At 42.2% G+C, this 13,484-nt stretch overlaps 1 protein-coding gene across 3 annotated transcripts; it reads right to left on the reverse strand.

The window, feature by feature from the left end:
* Positions 1-1,262: 1,262 nt before the first annotated feature.
* On the reverse strand, positions 1,263-13,034 carry scrn2 (secernin 2). Of its 3 annotated transcripts, none has more exons than XM_040033450.1 (9): positions 12,725-13,034; positions 11,457-11,619; positions 10,111-10,292; positions 9,515-9,714; positions 7,207-7,422; positions 6,949-7,114; positions 5,677-5,857; positions 3,365-3,521; positions 1,263-1,827 (listed from the first exon to the last, which is right to left on the reverse strand). In XM_040033450.1, exons 2-8 carry the CDS (start codon positions 11,616-11,618, stop codon positions 3,369-3,371), a joined length of 1,260 nt encoding a protein of 419 aa, XP_039889384.1. In that variant the 5' UTR covers position 11,619; positions 12,725-13,034; the 3' UTR covers positions 1,263-1,827; positions 3,365-3,368. The 3 variants fall into 3 exon arrangements, with proteins under 3 accessions (XP_039889384.1, XP_039889382.1, XP_039889383.1); XM_040033448.1 differs by lacking the exon at positions 12,725-13,034 and adding an exon at positions 12,290-12,712; XM_040033449.1 differs by lacking the exons at positions 1,263-1,827; positions 12,725-13,034 and adding an exon at positions 12,290-12,713 and having other exon boundaries at positions 2,975-3,521.
* Between the last annotated feature and the right edge of the window lie 450 nt (positions 13,035-13,484).

A 13,484-nucleotide genomic window follows, 5' to 3' on the forward strand; every position in this document is an offset into this window, starting at 1 on the left:
GAAGATCTCCCTGACTGAGGTCTCTGACAGATGCTCTCGGCGCACCCTCAAAATATATATGTCAACTCACAACCTAGGGGTCCTGTTGTCAAGCACACTTAGGGATACCCGTATGCTTGAACATGCTATTCATTACAGGAAACCTGTCAAAGAAGTCCGATAGCAAAGCAGGATACAGACTGAGTAGACTGAGTAGACTGCCCCTTTAGGAGTTCCCAGATGGGGCACCTTCCACCACCCCATCCAAGAAGGCCAGGTAGTCAGGACACATTCTCCAGGAGCTCTGGCCCCGTGCTCATTCAGACTTACCTCAGCTGAGCAAGGCCCTTTCAGCCAAAAGGTGTTATTTTTAGAGTCCCTTATCCAGGCCTTGCTGCAGGGTGGAACCCTCAGTAACTCCATCCCAGAGAAAGTCATATATACCACTGTTATTAGGGAACTTCTCTCTTCTCTTCTCCCAGAACTGCAACGCTGAACAGAGGCCTACAAACCCCTCCACAGTGATAGGGTCCTCCTAGAAATAAACTGTATCATTGAGTAACATGTGGCACCAGTATATTGAATTAACAAAAACGTTTTATTTGTGCGCCACAGCATACATTATTTTTAGTTTTATATGTTTGCATAAACACGTTTCGGAGCACAGATTTTCCTCCTCCTCTGCTTTTCAGTTTTGTTAGTAACAAAAGCAGTTTTTAAAGAAGCAAAATATCTTTTAATTTAATTATTCAATTTCATTGTGGTTGTTTTAGTTTTATTAATTCATAAACGTACCAAAACATGGGGTTACTGTCATGCATAAATAGATCACTGGAAGGCAGTCAGATGTGGTTAAACGCTTTAAATATTTACACCCATAATGCTGATAGGCTCATTTATACTAATGCTCTTTATAACCTCACCCTCATTATAACACTTAATTATGATTTGTGGCACTATATTTTTTGGGTGGTCAAGGTTACCAAGCTCTTATTTTGTCAAAGGTGGAGTGAACTTAATTGCAGTAAATCCAATCAACCACTAGATGGTGGCAAACACTGTTGCACACACACACACACACACACACACTGAATTTACATATTCACAATAGAACATTGAATTAAATTGCAATATCTAAAATATTTCATGCAGCATCCAACATCCCAATAATATTTTTGCTAGAACAAAGCGATACATTTTTGTTTTAATGAGAAGTACATTATAGATAGATCACCATACTATAATTGCAGATTTGTTTGGTTTTTTTTGTTTGTTTTTTTGGGTTTTTTTTACACAAATTTATATTTTAATCTTTGTTTTCACTTCACTATGAGTCAATGCAGCTTTGCTGACACAGTTTTTATTGTGCAACCAAACCCTCCTTCAGCTCAGCCCCTGCTGACCGTCCAGGCAGACCCACCATTAGTGCAAATGTGAACAAAAAGCTCACAACACACTCAGGACTTTATTAACTTTATTATATCCTTCCCTACAGGGAGCCATCAAACGAATGACAACCCGTTCATTTGCAACATGAAACAAGAAGTTAAACGAATGCCGTACTCACAGTATTTGTGCAACGTCACACAGCTCTACATAGGCGCCTGTGTAGTCTACATCATATTTCTCACTAATGAGGTGCAGTTATTGCTCCCTGGGCGACACGGATGATAAATATGCTCCAATCACATGTGCTGTTAAGACATTCTGTGTTAAGGATGGAATGGGGACAGAGATGTGCGGTGCAGAAGTGAGGCGGAAGCCAACACGAGAAACGCTGGAGTCTGCAACAGTCCCAGGGCCTTCTCCTGCCACTCTGTGAGCACAAAGAGTATCCACCTGAGGGCGCTGTAACAGAGAACCATGAAACACAGCACGTTAGGAGCTTAATTAGCTTTGCTGTGAGCAAAGCAGCAAATCCCACTTTAACAGGAGGATATTTCAATAAGTAGGAATCACAACCTCTGAGTTCTCTGACCGTTTATATCTCCTCCTAAATGAAAGGCTTTGTGTTCGTGTTTGACCTTCACGACGCTGTCAAAGAATTTATCTTTCATCAAAAAAGGGATTTAAAAATGATCATCTCAATACCTTAAATTACATTTTAACCACTGCAGACTATATGATTACGGTAAGATGTGTCCACTTTACCATTAAAACTATTGCAAAATTCTTAACTTGAATATGTGGTACTGTGCAAAAGTCCTGAGCCACTCTTCATGTCTTTATGTTTTACTTTCAAGGAGCCAGAATTTCTTGTAAATAGTCTTCAGTGATAATTATTTGTAATCTGAAGGTCATTCCAAGTTTTTCTTTGGACATAATAATAATAACTTTATTTATAAAGCGCTTTCAGACAAAGTGCTGTACAGCTATTTGAAAATAAAGAGATACATAAATAAAAGTGATGCATAGCAATACAAGTTAAAAACGAAATAACGAGTTAAAAACATAAAAGTTAAAAACAATAAAAATGTAGAAAAAACAAAAACAAACTAAAAGGCATAGAATTAAGACATGTAGGACAGGGTGAACAAGCGGGTCTTTAAAAACCTCCACAGAGCATGCCTGCCTGATATCTTGAGGGAGGTTGTTCCACAAAAATTGGGCATGAAGAGAAAAAGCACGCTCTCCAACAGTCTTTGTTCTGGCTCTAGGAACTTTTAAAAGGCCAGAGTCCTGAGATCGGAGAGCATGGGATCGAACATAAAGGTGCAAAAGATCACAGAGGTATGAAGGTGCCAAACCATTTAAAGCCTTGTAGGTGAGCAGCAGGACCTTAAAATCTGCTTAAACCTGACAAGGTAGCCAATGAAGGGATTTCAGTACAGGGGTAATGTGCTCAGATTTTCCAGTTTTAGTCAAAACGTGAACAGCTGCATTTTGCACCATCTGTAAACCTCTAAAACTTTTCTTTGGTAGCCCAGAAAGGAGAGCATTACAATATAATATATGATATGTGAAGGCAAAAATGCTCATTCAAATCAAATAAACGAGATGTGTGGAATTTTATCTTTAATTCAACATGTTTAACAAAACTATTGCTATTTTTAGCCCGCCATTTTCAGGGGTACAAAAGTAACTGGCAATTGAATAACAGGCAAATTTGATGGTAAGTGAAGCCTGTTCTCTTCTTATTTCATGATAAATTCCCAAAGGTTGTGGCATTATCCGAGTACTTACGGACCTAACTGTCTGCAGACATGAAAGAAATCACCTTTTGTAGCAGGTCTTGCATGTTTAAAAAACATCCTGCATATACATGTTAAATTTGGTTTAAAAAGAATATATTAAGACAGTATGCACTCATAAGAGACAATAATCCCAGCCTAAAGCTCATTCGTGCACATCATACAACACTAAATACATCCCTGCAGCCTCCCACCTCCTCACTGGTAGAACTTAATCTCAGTGTCCACGCAATCAAAAAATAAGTCCCCCAGTTCCTCTCCGGGTATCTCTCCGCTGAGCATGGCTGCGATCTCGCTCAGACACTGAGACTCCAGGTCCCTTAAAATGTTGTAGACAGCTAGACCTTCATCCTGAGACAGAACAGAGAGAAAACCCACAGAGATGCCATGAGAATAACAGTAACACCCAGGTTAGATCATACAAAGCTGTGAAACCTGATTTGATGTGATACTCTACTTTCTCCTCCTAAATTGATGCGTCTTTCATCATCATAAGCTTCAGTCAGATTTTAAAAAGGAGTCAGATCCTGCTGAAAACAATCCTGAATCCAGTACAACCCCACGTCTATGGTGGGAGATGCAGTCTGAATAACCGCAACTACAGACCTGCTTTTCTTTACCCAAATCCCACTGTGGTGTACAAAATGCACTTTGTATTCACTCTCGTGGCGTATTTATATTTTAAAATAACAAAATAATAAATCAGCGCTCTGTACAAATGTGAAATGATAAAATATTTACACCAACATCCAATCAACCATCAAACAATGATTGAAAGAGTGACAGAAAAGTTATATTCAATGAATTATAAGAGAACTGAGTCTCTGAGTCAGTGGAGGAAGGTGCACTGCTGATGAATACTGTGTGGAGTCCAGTGAGAGGTCAGCGAGTAAACTCCAAGGAGAGTCTGTTTGGTTAAAAGGAGCCTTACAACTGTGCTCCGTTTCATTGTTGGACTCTAGTAGAGTAGAGTATACTGGGCCGTATACTGGAACAGGCTTTAGACAAGCTAAACAAAGATATTTTAGCTCCACCCCCATTAAGGTGACCTCCCTTTAAACCAAACTTTCCTGATTGGCTTTACCTTCCAAACAAAAGTTTGAATATACTTTAGTTAACTAACAGGAAAGGAAAAACTAACACAAGTATGAAAAAACATGTTTCCTGAGACGTCGACACGACTGTTTAGTTTTCATAAAAACTGCACTTGACGAAAATGTAGAAAGTACCAAACTATGGTAGCAACAGAGTTTGCAGAATAACAGAAGTTAGGAAAATTTTAGCAAGATACCAATAAAAACTAAACTAAAATGCACAGCCAGAGCCGATGGCCATATAAGTGCTCAACCTTTTTTGCACCACGGACCAGTTTATGTCCGACAATATTTTTACGGACCGGCCTTTATGGTGCCGCGGATAAATACAACAAGATAAAACCAAAAAAAGAAAAGAAAACTTATTCATTCACACAGGAAAAGACCCAGAGACACCGAGTTAATAATAAAAACTATTTAAAAAAAAAAAGATAAAAACCCTGAAAATCATAAATTTCACACCCGAGCCTCAACTTTTGCGGCTAAGTACCAAACAGCTCACAGACTGGTACCGGTCTGTGGCCCGGGGGTTGGGGAGCGCTGATATAAGGGATATCCACTCTCTATGACATCATACAGAGTCAAGAGTTTAAAAAAAAAGAGAGAGAGAGCGAATAGGATTACTTGTGCACATGCTGAGATAATAATTTGAAACTTTGGCCATTTTTAATATTAAATATAACAGAATATATGCGAATACTAAATAGATCCACGCTGAATAATTTCCATTCAATTCTTCATCTTCTGGATCTTTGTCCTAACGTTTCCGCATTGGAACAGGACCAGTTTTAAAGGCGGGCTTTGTCACTTTTTAAAGAGAAAAAACTGTTTCCTCAAACTACAAAAGAAAAGTTGAAGTCATGAGTAAAAAAAAGGAAACAACACTTATTTGGTGTAATGAGCAGCTTTCGATAGCTAACATTAGCAAAGCTACAAAAACATTTTGTATGCTCATTTTGTCCCGAGCCAAAATTCCAGCCCAAACAGGGCGCTGACCTTCCTCTGACTTCAGGTTCAGCTTGTAATCACGCACATAATGCCAGACAGGAAATCAGCTAAAATGTCTAAATGGAAAAACTGTTTGGAAGTTCTCTGGTGTCAGTTTGAAACCCTGCTCTTTGGCTTTGAATGTGCACTTGTAGTGTGTTTATGTTTAGTCTGCACTGATGCCATGTGTCTTGTCTGCACCATCTGTGAGGTGCTGTTGTGTTTGGCTCTGCACTGGGAGTGTCTACTCTGGGTTGTGCAACTCGCCTGTAATTTATCAGCAGCAACTCATCCGGATCGACTCTTTAACAAAAATAAATAAAAAGTGATCCTGCTGTGAATGTTTACTCAGTGAACCGGAACTTCATGCACTGCCATTATCTGTGCAGGACTATCATTGACCTAGGTCATCCATCAGTGCTCACCGGGTTGGTCTCCATGGTGTTGAGCGCCACCTGATGGGCCTTGTAGAGGTCATGTCTGCGGTCCACCTGGCTCTGAAAGCGAGGCTGCTTCCTCGCAGGGTCATCCGGGCCAAACTGTGGGGAGACCACCCTCGGCACTGGGGTGGGACAGTCCGAGAAGATAAAAGGCTTGAATACAGACCTAGCAGGGTGGTAGGATTAGACAGGGAGAGAAAGAGGAAAGAGGAAGAGGAGACTCAGAAATTCCCATCAACCCAAAGACGATACAGAGGGTAGAAAATTAAAGATTAGAAGGGAAAGAAAACATTTTCACACTTTCATATCAGAGGAGCTCATAAAGTTCTGTCGCTTAAGATTTAAATTTGTTCGGTCTTCCTTTCAAGATCATCCTCTAAACTGTTTCCAGCTCTTCTGCTATTTTATTGCCCACTACAAGTCCCACTCACACCACTTGCCTATCTGTGATACACGTGAGGGGCAACGTCAGGCTCTGAGAAATGAAAAGTGAACATGCAAATGGCAAAAGCTGCAGTCCTCTAATGGCCACTTGATTCTGTCCCCAATCTCAACAGACTCCCATGTAAAAATGTCCAAATATACAGCATCCAAAAAGTGCGCTTTAATGAACTTAAAATTATTAGTGGCCTACTTTAAGACCAGGAGAAAACATAAACCCAGCCTCTCAGGGTTGTAAGTCTGGGTAAGCGTGAGGGTTGCGTGAGGAAGGGCATCTTGTATAAAACCTGCACCAAATCAAACATGAAGATTCGTCCACTGTGGCAACTCTCAGGGACCGTCTTCATTTAATTAATATTATTACGGCGGGCTTCGTGGAGCAGACCAACCAAAAGTTGAGCGAAATGCTTGCGAGACCTCGGCATAAAATCTACGTAAAAACTCCTCAGTTTAAGTAAACTTGATGTTTGCTCTCTGGAAGTTTGAGATCACAGATGGTCAGAATTAGACTTCCACAGAGGCTTCCAGAATTAATCCACAGGTGCACAAAGTGACCACCTTGAGGGACGTTTGGGGAATTTAGATGTCTTTTTTAATGGTCAGCACATATTCATATTTTATGCTTTTTAAACATTAACTGGTTGTTACATTTAATTTTCTAAAACTTACTTAATACTAAAGTTGTATAAACAATTATGAGGAATTCCAGACCTTTAATCTCACAATATTATAATCGTTCCATGAACATATAGTGGATAAAACAGGTTATTCAAGTAGCATTAAGTGGAGGAATTCTTAGTTTAGTGAGTGGCAAACCTGGATGGGTCTGGGGTGGCAGTGAAGAAGTGGATGCAGGGCAGAGCGGTGTCTCTGGGCAGGATGGAAACCATGCTGCCTGTGGTGCAGAAACCTCCAGAGTCCATGCAGATGCCGCTGGGTTTGTCCCTCAGAATGGACATCATCACCTCTGCCGTCACTGATCCTGAAAGCAGGACAGACAGAGAGCGGAGTGTCTCTGTAGAGAAGTTATCGTCATGTTCGGCAGCTCTACGCTCCGCCGAGCTCTGTACCTACCATCGTGTTGCTGGAGCAGCTCCGTGCCTCCCCTGTAGCGCTGCTTGGCCAGCTCCATCCTGGCCGGCGGGTTCTCGGGACTAAACACATGCGAGAAGTTAAATTCTCCCTCACCGTCCCACCAGCCCTGAGCCTTGGCCACGCTCCGCAGGTCCGGGTGCTCTGTGGAGATCTCGCTGCCAATGGTGAGCTGGTTGGAGATGTTCTTAACACCCTCTGGAAGAAGCAGGTAGATGTCAGTATTTGAGATACCAGATCAACTGAAATCCTATTTAGCCAGAAAAGCTCTGTTTGTGTGTATGTTTCACACAAAGCAGATTGATTGCAGCTGATAAAAATCACTCCATGAGGATTCCCATACATGCATTCCCATACATGCATTCTCAGCTGCTAGAACCTGATTTCAGCCAGGAGGCCAGTCTTATCACAAGAATGGACCTAGTTTACTTTTTTTATTTGAGTTTGTTAAACACACAGACCGCTGCAAACACACAGTCACAAACAGTTTTTTTTACTCTTGGCTCCGTGTGATGTGATACAGAGCTGAGGGGCAGCCAATCAGAAGAAAGCTAGATTAACAAAGTGGATCTAAAGCTCTGGGGTGGGATCACCTGGAGTCACTGCAGATGTGTAGCACATCTATCAGCTAAACACTTTCTTTCTATTCATTAAAGATAGACACTGAAACCAGAGAAAAAAACATCAGAGACAAAAACCCCACAAAGACAGACTTATTAAAAGCTCATGATTTCGTCTTTCTAAAAGCAGTTTGCCCAAAAAAACTAAAGCTGACGTCCCGTTTTTCACACCGATTTCTGCTCAGTCTGCTTTCTGGTGCATTGAGGGGATATCAAAAATCAGGATTTACTTTTCTGCCCACCGGTTACGGTTTACAAATGCAGATAAATTCATGTGAACTAATAAATAGCCAATCGAGAGCAATTAGGCAGTGGCATTCCTAAAGGTTTTAGCTTTGAGTCAATACACCTTCTTCTTCCTGACTCAAACTGGATGACGCTTCATGTTTGTGAGCACAGTGAAGTAGAGTAGTAGACCAACGCTGGTCTCGTTGTCCTGGAGCTGACTGACAAGAACAATCCCATCTGCGTACTTGAACATGGTCCTGTTATCATCATACTCTGTAACACATCTGTGCAGAAGATAAATAACAGAGCACGCACATCCCTGTGGAAACCAGCAGAGGAGCAAACCTGAGAACTCCATTTAAACTAAATTTCTGTGCCCACAAGTTTTAAAAGCAAACTGTTAAAATATAAGGTTAAAAAGTTAAAAGCAGAGGAAAAAAAACAGGAAGTCTAGCATGAGACCCTTTTCCCTCCAAGTGTTTAAGTGTTTAAGCTCTGCTCCTCTGTGTGGTCTGTATGCAATCTACAGACCACACAGAGTTTAACCTCTCCTGTAGACGCTTCTGCCATGTTAGCAGCACGGCAAGGACAGACTGATAATCAGTCAAGACAGACGTACGCATAGATATTCATCATCCTCAGAGGATGAAACCGTTGTTCAGTATCTCTGTTCGAGAGCAGGTTTCAGGATTGTTCCCCCTCCCCCCTCCAAAATAAAGTCCTTTAAGCAAGCATGCAATAAGAGGCTTTACAAAAATTTCACTAAGGAGATGTTCGTGCATGCACACCATGAACTTTTAAAGACATCCTCGTCCTTGTTACGACTGTTACTAAGGAATCGCACCTGCTTTCAAACACAAAATCTTTGCTTCAATTATAACAACCGGAGAAAAAAAGCTGGATGTGGTTATAAATGAAGCACATTCAGTAATTTTGAGCTCTATGGATGATCACCCCTTCATATAAACACTGAGTGGGGTGAAATGTTTTTAAACTCATCTACTTGGACCTATATTGGGGACGTGGTTGGATTGATGAACAGGTGCCCTGATAGAGACCTGAATGGATTATCTGACCAACAGTATGGCAACAACTGTGTGGTACAGACCTCCAAGACATTTGTACTTCAGTTCTGGTGAACAGCATTCTTGTTCTTATTAGCATGTTACTGCACTAATTACCCGATAGGTGTCTCCTTACATTGGACCCATACAGTCTGTGAATGTAGCTTACTAATCACACTGACTAGCATTAGCTGATAAATTAGCGGGATGATCCCTTTGATCCATATAAGGTAACTTTTGGCTGCCATACTATACTGCAGTGAGTGCACAGAAACAAACTCTTTTAGCACCTCCGCCCTTTAAGCCAGAGCAACGTGAGGCCTGAACTTTTGGCTCACAGTTGTTACTTCTTTAGTCTTTTCAACCCTTGGTCCTTACCTGAGACTTTCTGTGCCACCCAAAGCCTCCCGGCTGTCTCCAGCACCCAAGCCTCACTGCGGTCCACAAGGAGGAAGGTGTTGTGGTAGCTGAAGGGTTCGGGAGCCTCCCTGCACTGCCCGCCCTGGCCATGCTCTTCCAGGAGGCTGGTGATCACCGTCAGTGCTGCCCGGGCACTGTCACCACGCTCCAGCCCCAGTCTGATGATCAGAACCCATGCTAGGTTATGTGTGTGCCAGGTTTCGTCTATTTGTTTATCTAGTGTTTGATCAGTTTCACACACCATGAATTCACTGTAACTGCTCTGAAGTGTGCATTGGAGAACAGCTGATCAGTTAGAGTCTCTCTTTGCTGCTTGAGTATTTTTACACAGAATAACTTCAACAGTCATCTCTACACCTGCCATAACATGCTAGTGACAATCTACACACCCTTCTGATCAAAGCCTCAGAGGATTAACTTAGTACTTCTACTGAATACGTGCAATCCAACTTTAATAAGGTGCAGTCAGCAGCTGGATTATTTTCCCTTTATTGATATCCTGTTCTTAATCCATACAAATTTCTGAGAAATATCAAAAGTTTTCAGCAGCTCACCGGACAAGGTCCATGCCCAGCAGAGCCTCTCCCGCTGCGACAGGCTCTCGGGTCCAGACTGCCTCATTCCCAATACAGACCCCTTTGTCACTGGCGCCCATTTCAGCTCCCCACATCCATGCAGGTTTGCTGAGGACCACCGCGTTGGTCTGCTCCACCTGAGGGATCTGGATGTACGTGCACTGCAGATTGCAAAGAAGAAGAAAAAAAAGGATTGTGGCTTCAGGTATGAACAGTGGAGCATGAACAACATTTTCTTACAAATGTGCACATATTGATGTATAACAGTGGAAGAAAAGGAAAAAGATATCTCAGTACCAAAATCCCAAACAGATGTTTCGGGTCATTCAGATCAACGATGACAAAAAGCAGTACAAGCACACGATCCAGTATTAGATACAGTTCACTTACATCATCACTCATTTAGTCAGGCTCTTAAATATCCAGCAATCGTCAGGATACAATGAAAAGGTAGAAGATTTTTATTCTACCTGCATGTTAAATTATCCTAAGGCTAATTTAACATTAGGGTCACCAGGATTGCAATACACTCTCAGAAACCTGGACTTTTTTTAAAATGTTTTACTTTCCAGTAATGCATTCAACAACTTATCATAAGGACATCATTAGACCCCACAGCACCATCAGATCACTGTGATGCATACTTTGCTTCATGAGCTGAAAACAGCTATAAACAATGTATTCAGAGCACAGACACTATACAAGACGGATAAAGCCAGTGCGCCATTACCCACTGGTATCTGAAGACCAGTGTTGAAACCCAGTGATGAGCGTTTTTTCGCTGTGGTTTCAAAGGGGATGTGAAAACCGAGGGACGATAATGCCTGTGAAACCAAACACTAATCGGCTGTTATCGATCACAAGTTGTCGACCAACGAATAAACCCAAGATATCCCCTTAAATTAACAAAATATACAACATCTACTTAACTAAAATCTATTTGTTTTACTCTGTATGACCTGAAATTAGCGGCTGAGCTCAGAAACCCATCAGGAAAGTTGTTACTGACTTCTGTAGGACTGTAAATGTTTTTGCAACCACAAGTATCGACCCTGGTTCCTATTAAAAACAAACTGCATTAATGTGAAGCTTGGCTGCGCTGACCTAGCTGAGCTAACAGGATAAAGTATTTCATCACAGTTGCTTCTCTTTAATTATTAACAGGAAAGGTTTCCACATGAAGTCCGTGTGTAAATATTCAACATCCCTGCTTCAGACTTCAGCCTCGAAAAAGGTTGTTTTGAACCCAACAGATATGAAATGTATTAGTCAGACGGTGCATTTAAAACACAGCAGCAGCTGCGGCTTTTCCTGCGCTGCTTTACCTCCAGCATGGAGCCTGGAGGGTGAGAGGCTGCAGGGTAGTGGACCACCTCTTGCACCTCATCTCGAGGACGGTCTGAGTTCTTTCCAAAAATCACATGGTCATCACGAGAGCCAGGGGGCAAGGAAACAAAACAGTCACATGACATGGGGGGCTCTGCCATCCTGCAACAAAGACACAGAAACAAAAAAAAAAAAGAAGTGTGGCTGGCTGTGGGGAACAGGGGCGTGATTGACCCCCCACCCCCGTCCTGACCCAAACACGCACTTAAGAGTAGTGGTACCCAGAAACCCGACTTGGTACTGTTAATCTCACAATGCCAAGTGACATAACAGAATCAGCGATAAAGCTGCTCAAGCAGTGATTAAAATCACCTCCAACTTTAACGTTAAAGTGATTCACACATTAATGAATCATTCATTATAACCCAGTGATTAACCTTTTTGGTATTTTAAGCATATTTCTGTACTGTTTCACCACTTTTCTGAACAGTTATTGAACACAAAATCGTGTATAAAGTCTCGTGCAGCCACTTTTCACCAAATACCATCTGATTAAGAGCACGAGGATCCACCATATTTTCAATACGCTCTACTTTTATCTGATTTCCTGTCGTTCCTTCGTGACACCCCTAAAAAACCCGTAAACGCCCCTGGTGGGGAGTGAACTAAAGACGCACCACGAGCAGCACTGATTTCACGGCCTCATGTAAACAAGCTGATTTGAAACTAATCATAAGAGTCTGACGTTGTGTTGGATCTGCAGCACTACACCCTGCTGTAACCATAATGTGCATGTGTGGATCAGAGAGGAACAGCTCTCTCCATTCCCCACCCAGCTTTCTGCAGAAAGTCAGATCCAGCCGGTGCACTGCCCATCCCTTTCACACAGGGATTAGGAGGCAGTCTTGTGCAGAGCACTTTATTGACTGTAATCTTCACAAATCCGGCCGCCACGTTGCTCTATTGTCGCTCCTTTTCTCTCGTTTGCGACCACGAATCGCTCACATTCCGGAAACAATGTCGCCCAAAGTGCCCCGGCTAATCGCAGCTGTAGCCTGTGACGGAGCTCGCTTTGCGATCAGTGTTTATTTCAGAGATAAGGCCCACACTATCAACTCCCCGTCCCTCTCTCCGGAGTAGCGACGCGCCTGTCTCTTCGTGTCCTTTCGCTTTTAATCTGGGGGGTGAGAATGGGGCTCAATTTCGGGGATAATAGTGCGTAAAGTAGAGCTAGGCAGCGGCGGGTGGTGCTGGAGAAAATGTTTACCTTTGTTTTTCAATGGTGAGCGCGCACGGCCGGCTGGGAGAAGGCAGGTTGTAGATACAGAGCAGTCACGTGACGAAGAAATCCAAAGGTCTGTACTTAAAGGTCTCGTCTCGTCTGGCCACAAGCACAGCTCACCGTCTCACAGAGTCCAGTCCACACCTGTGCAAAGCTGCACAGCAGGCCTGAGCGATGAGGTAGCTCTTCATCATGAGTCTGCCTCCCCTTCGCCTGTTTATCTGCAAACCCGCAGTCAACACGATCATAATTACATCCACCTTCGAGGAAATCCCTGCAAACACTGCAAGTTTTTACAATCCGCTGTTTCCACCGTGGAAGCAACAAATCAAGTCTGTTTGTTTGTTTTTTATTTATTCGCTCAGATACAAACAAAGACTGTAAACAAGTATAATTAAATGCAAAATGCTTCTGAGCTACACTTATGACCTCATGTCTGTGTGACTTAAAGGATGAGCCGGACAAACCTCTTAGCTTGCACTCACTAAAGTAAACAAGTTAACGTTTTCATAAGAATCACAGGTCAGTAAAAACTGTTTGCTTTACACGAAACTTTCACAAGCCTGAAAAAAAACAAAACAAACAAAACAAAAAACATATAAGCCCTATGATGACATCAGTGGCATCGTGGGAAATGTAGGATCTACTGTTTTAAACCCAGGATATCGCAGCCTGTGGTGTTTTGATTTTGAGGGCTGTTTTACGAAATATGTCATATATACAGCATATCCAAGCACACATCAAG

Source organism: Simochromis diagramma, unplaced genomic scaffold (assembly GCF_900408965.1).
Source record: "Simochromis diagramma unplaced genomic scaffold, fSimDia1.1 OVJJ01000571.1, whole genome shotgun sequence".
NCBI classification, from domain to species: domain Eukaryota; kingdom Metazoa; phylum Chordata; class Actinopteri; order Cichliformes; family Cichlidae; genus Simochromis; species Simochromis diagramma.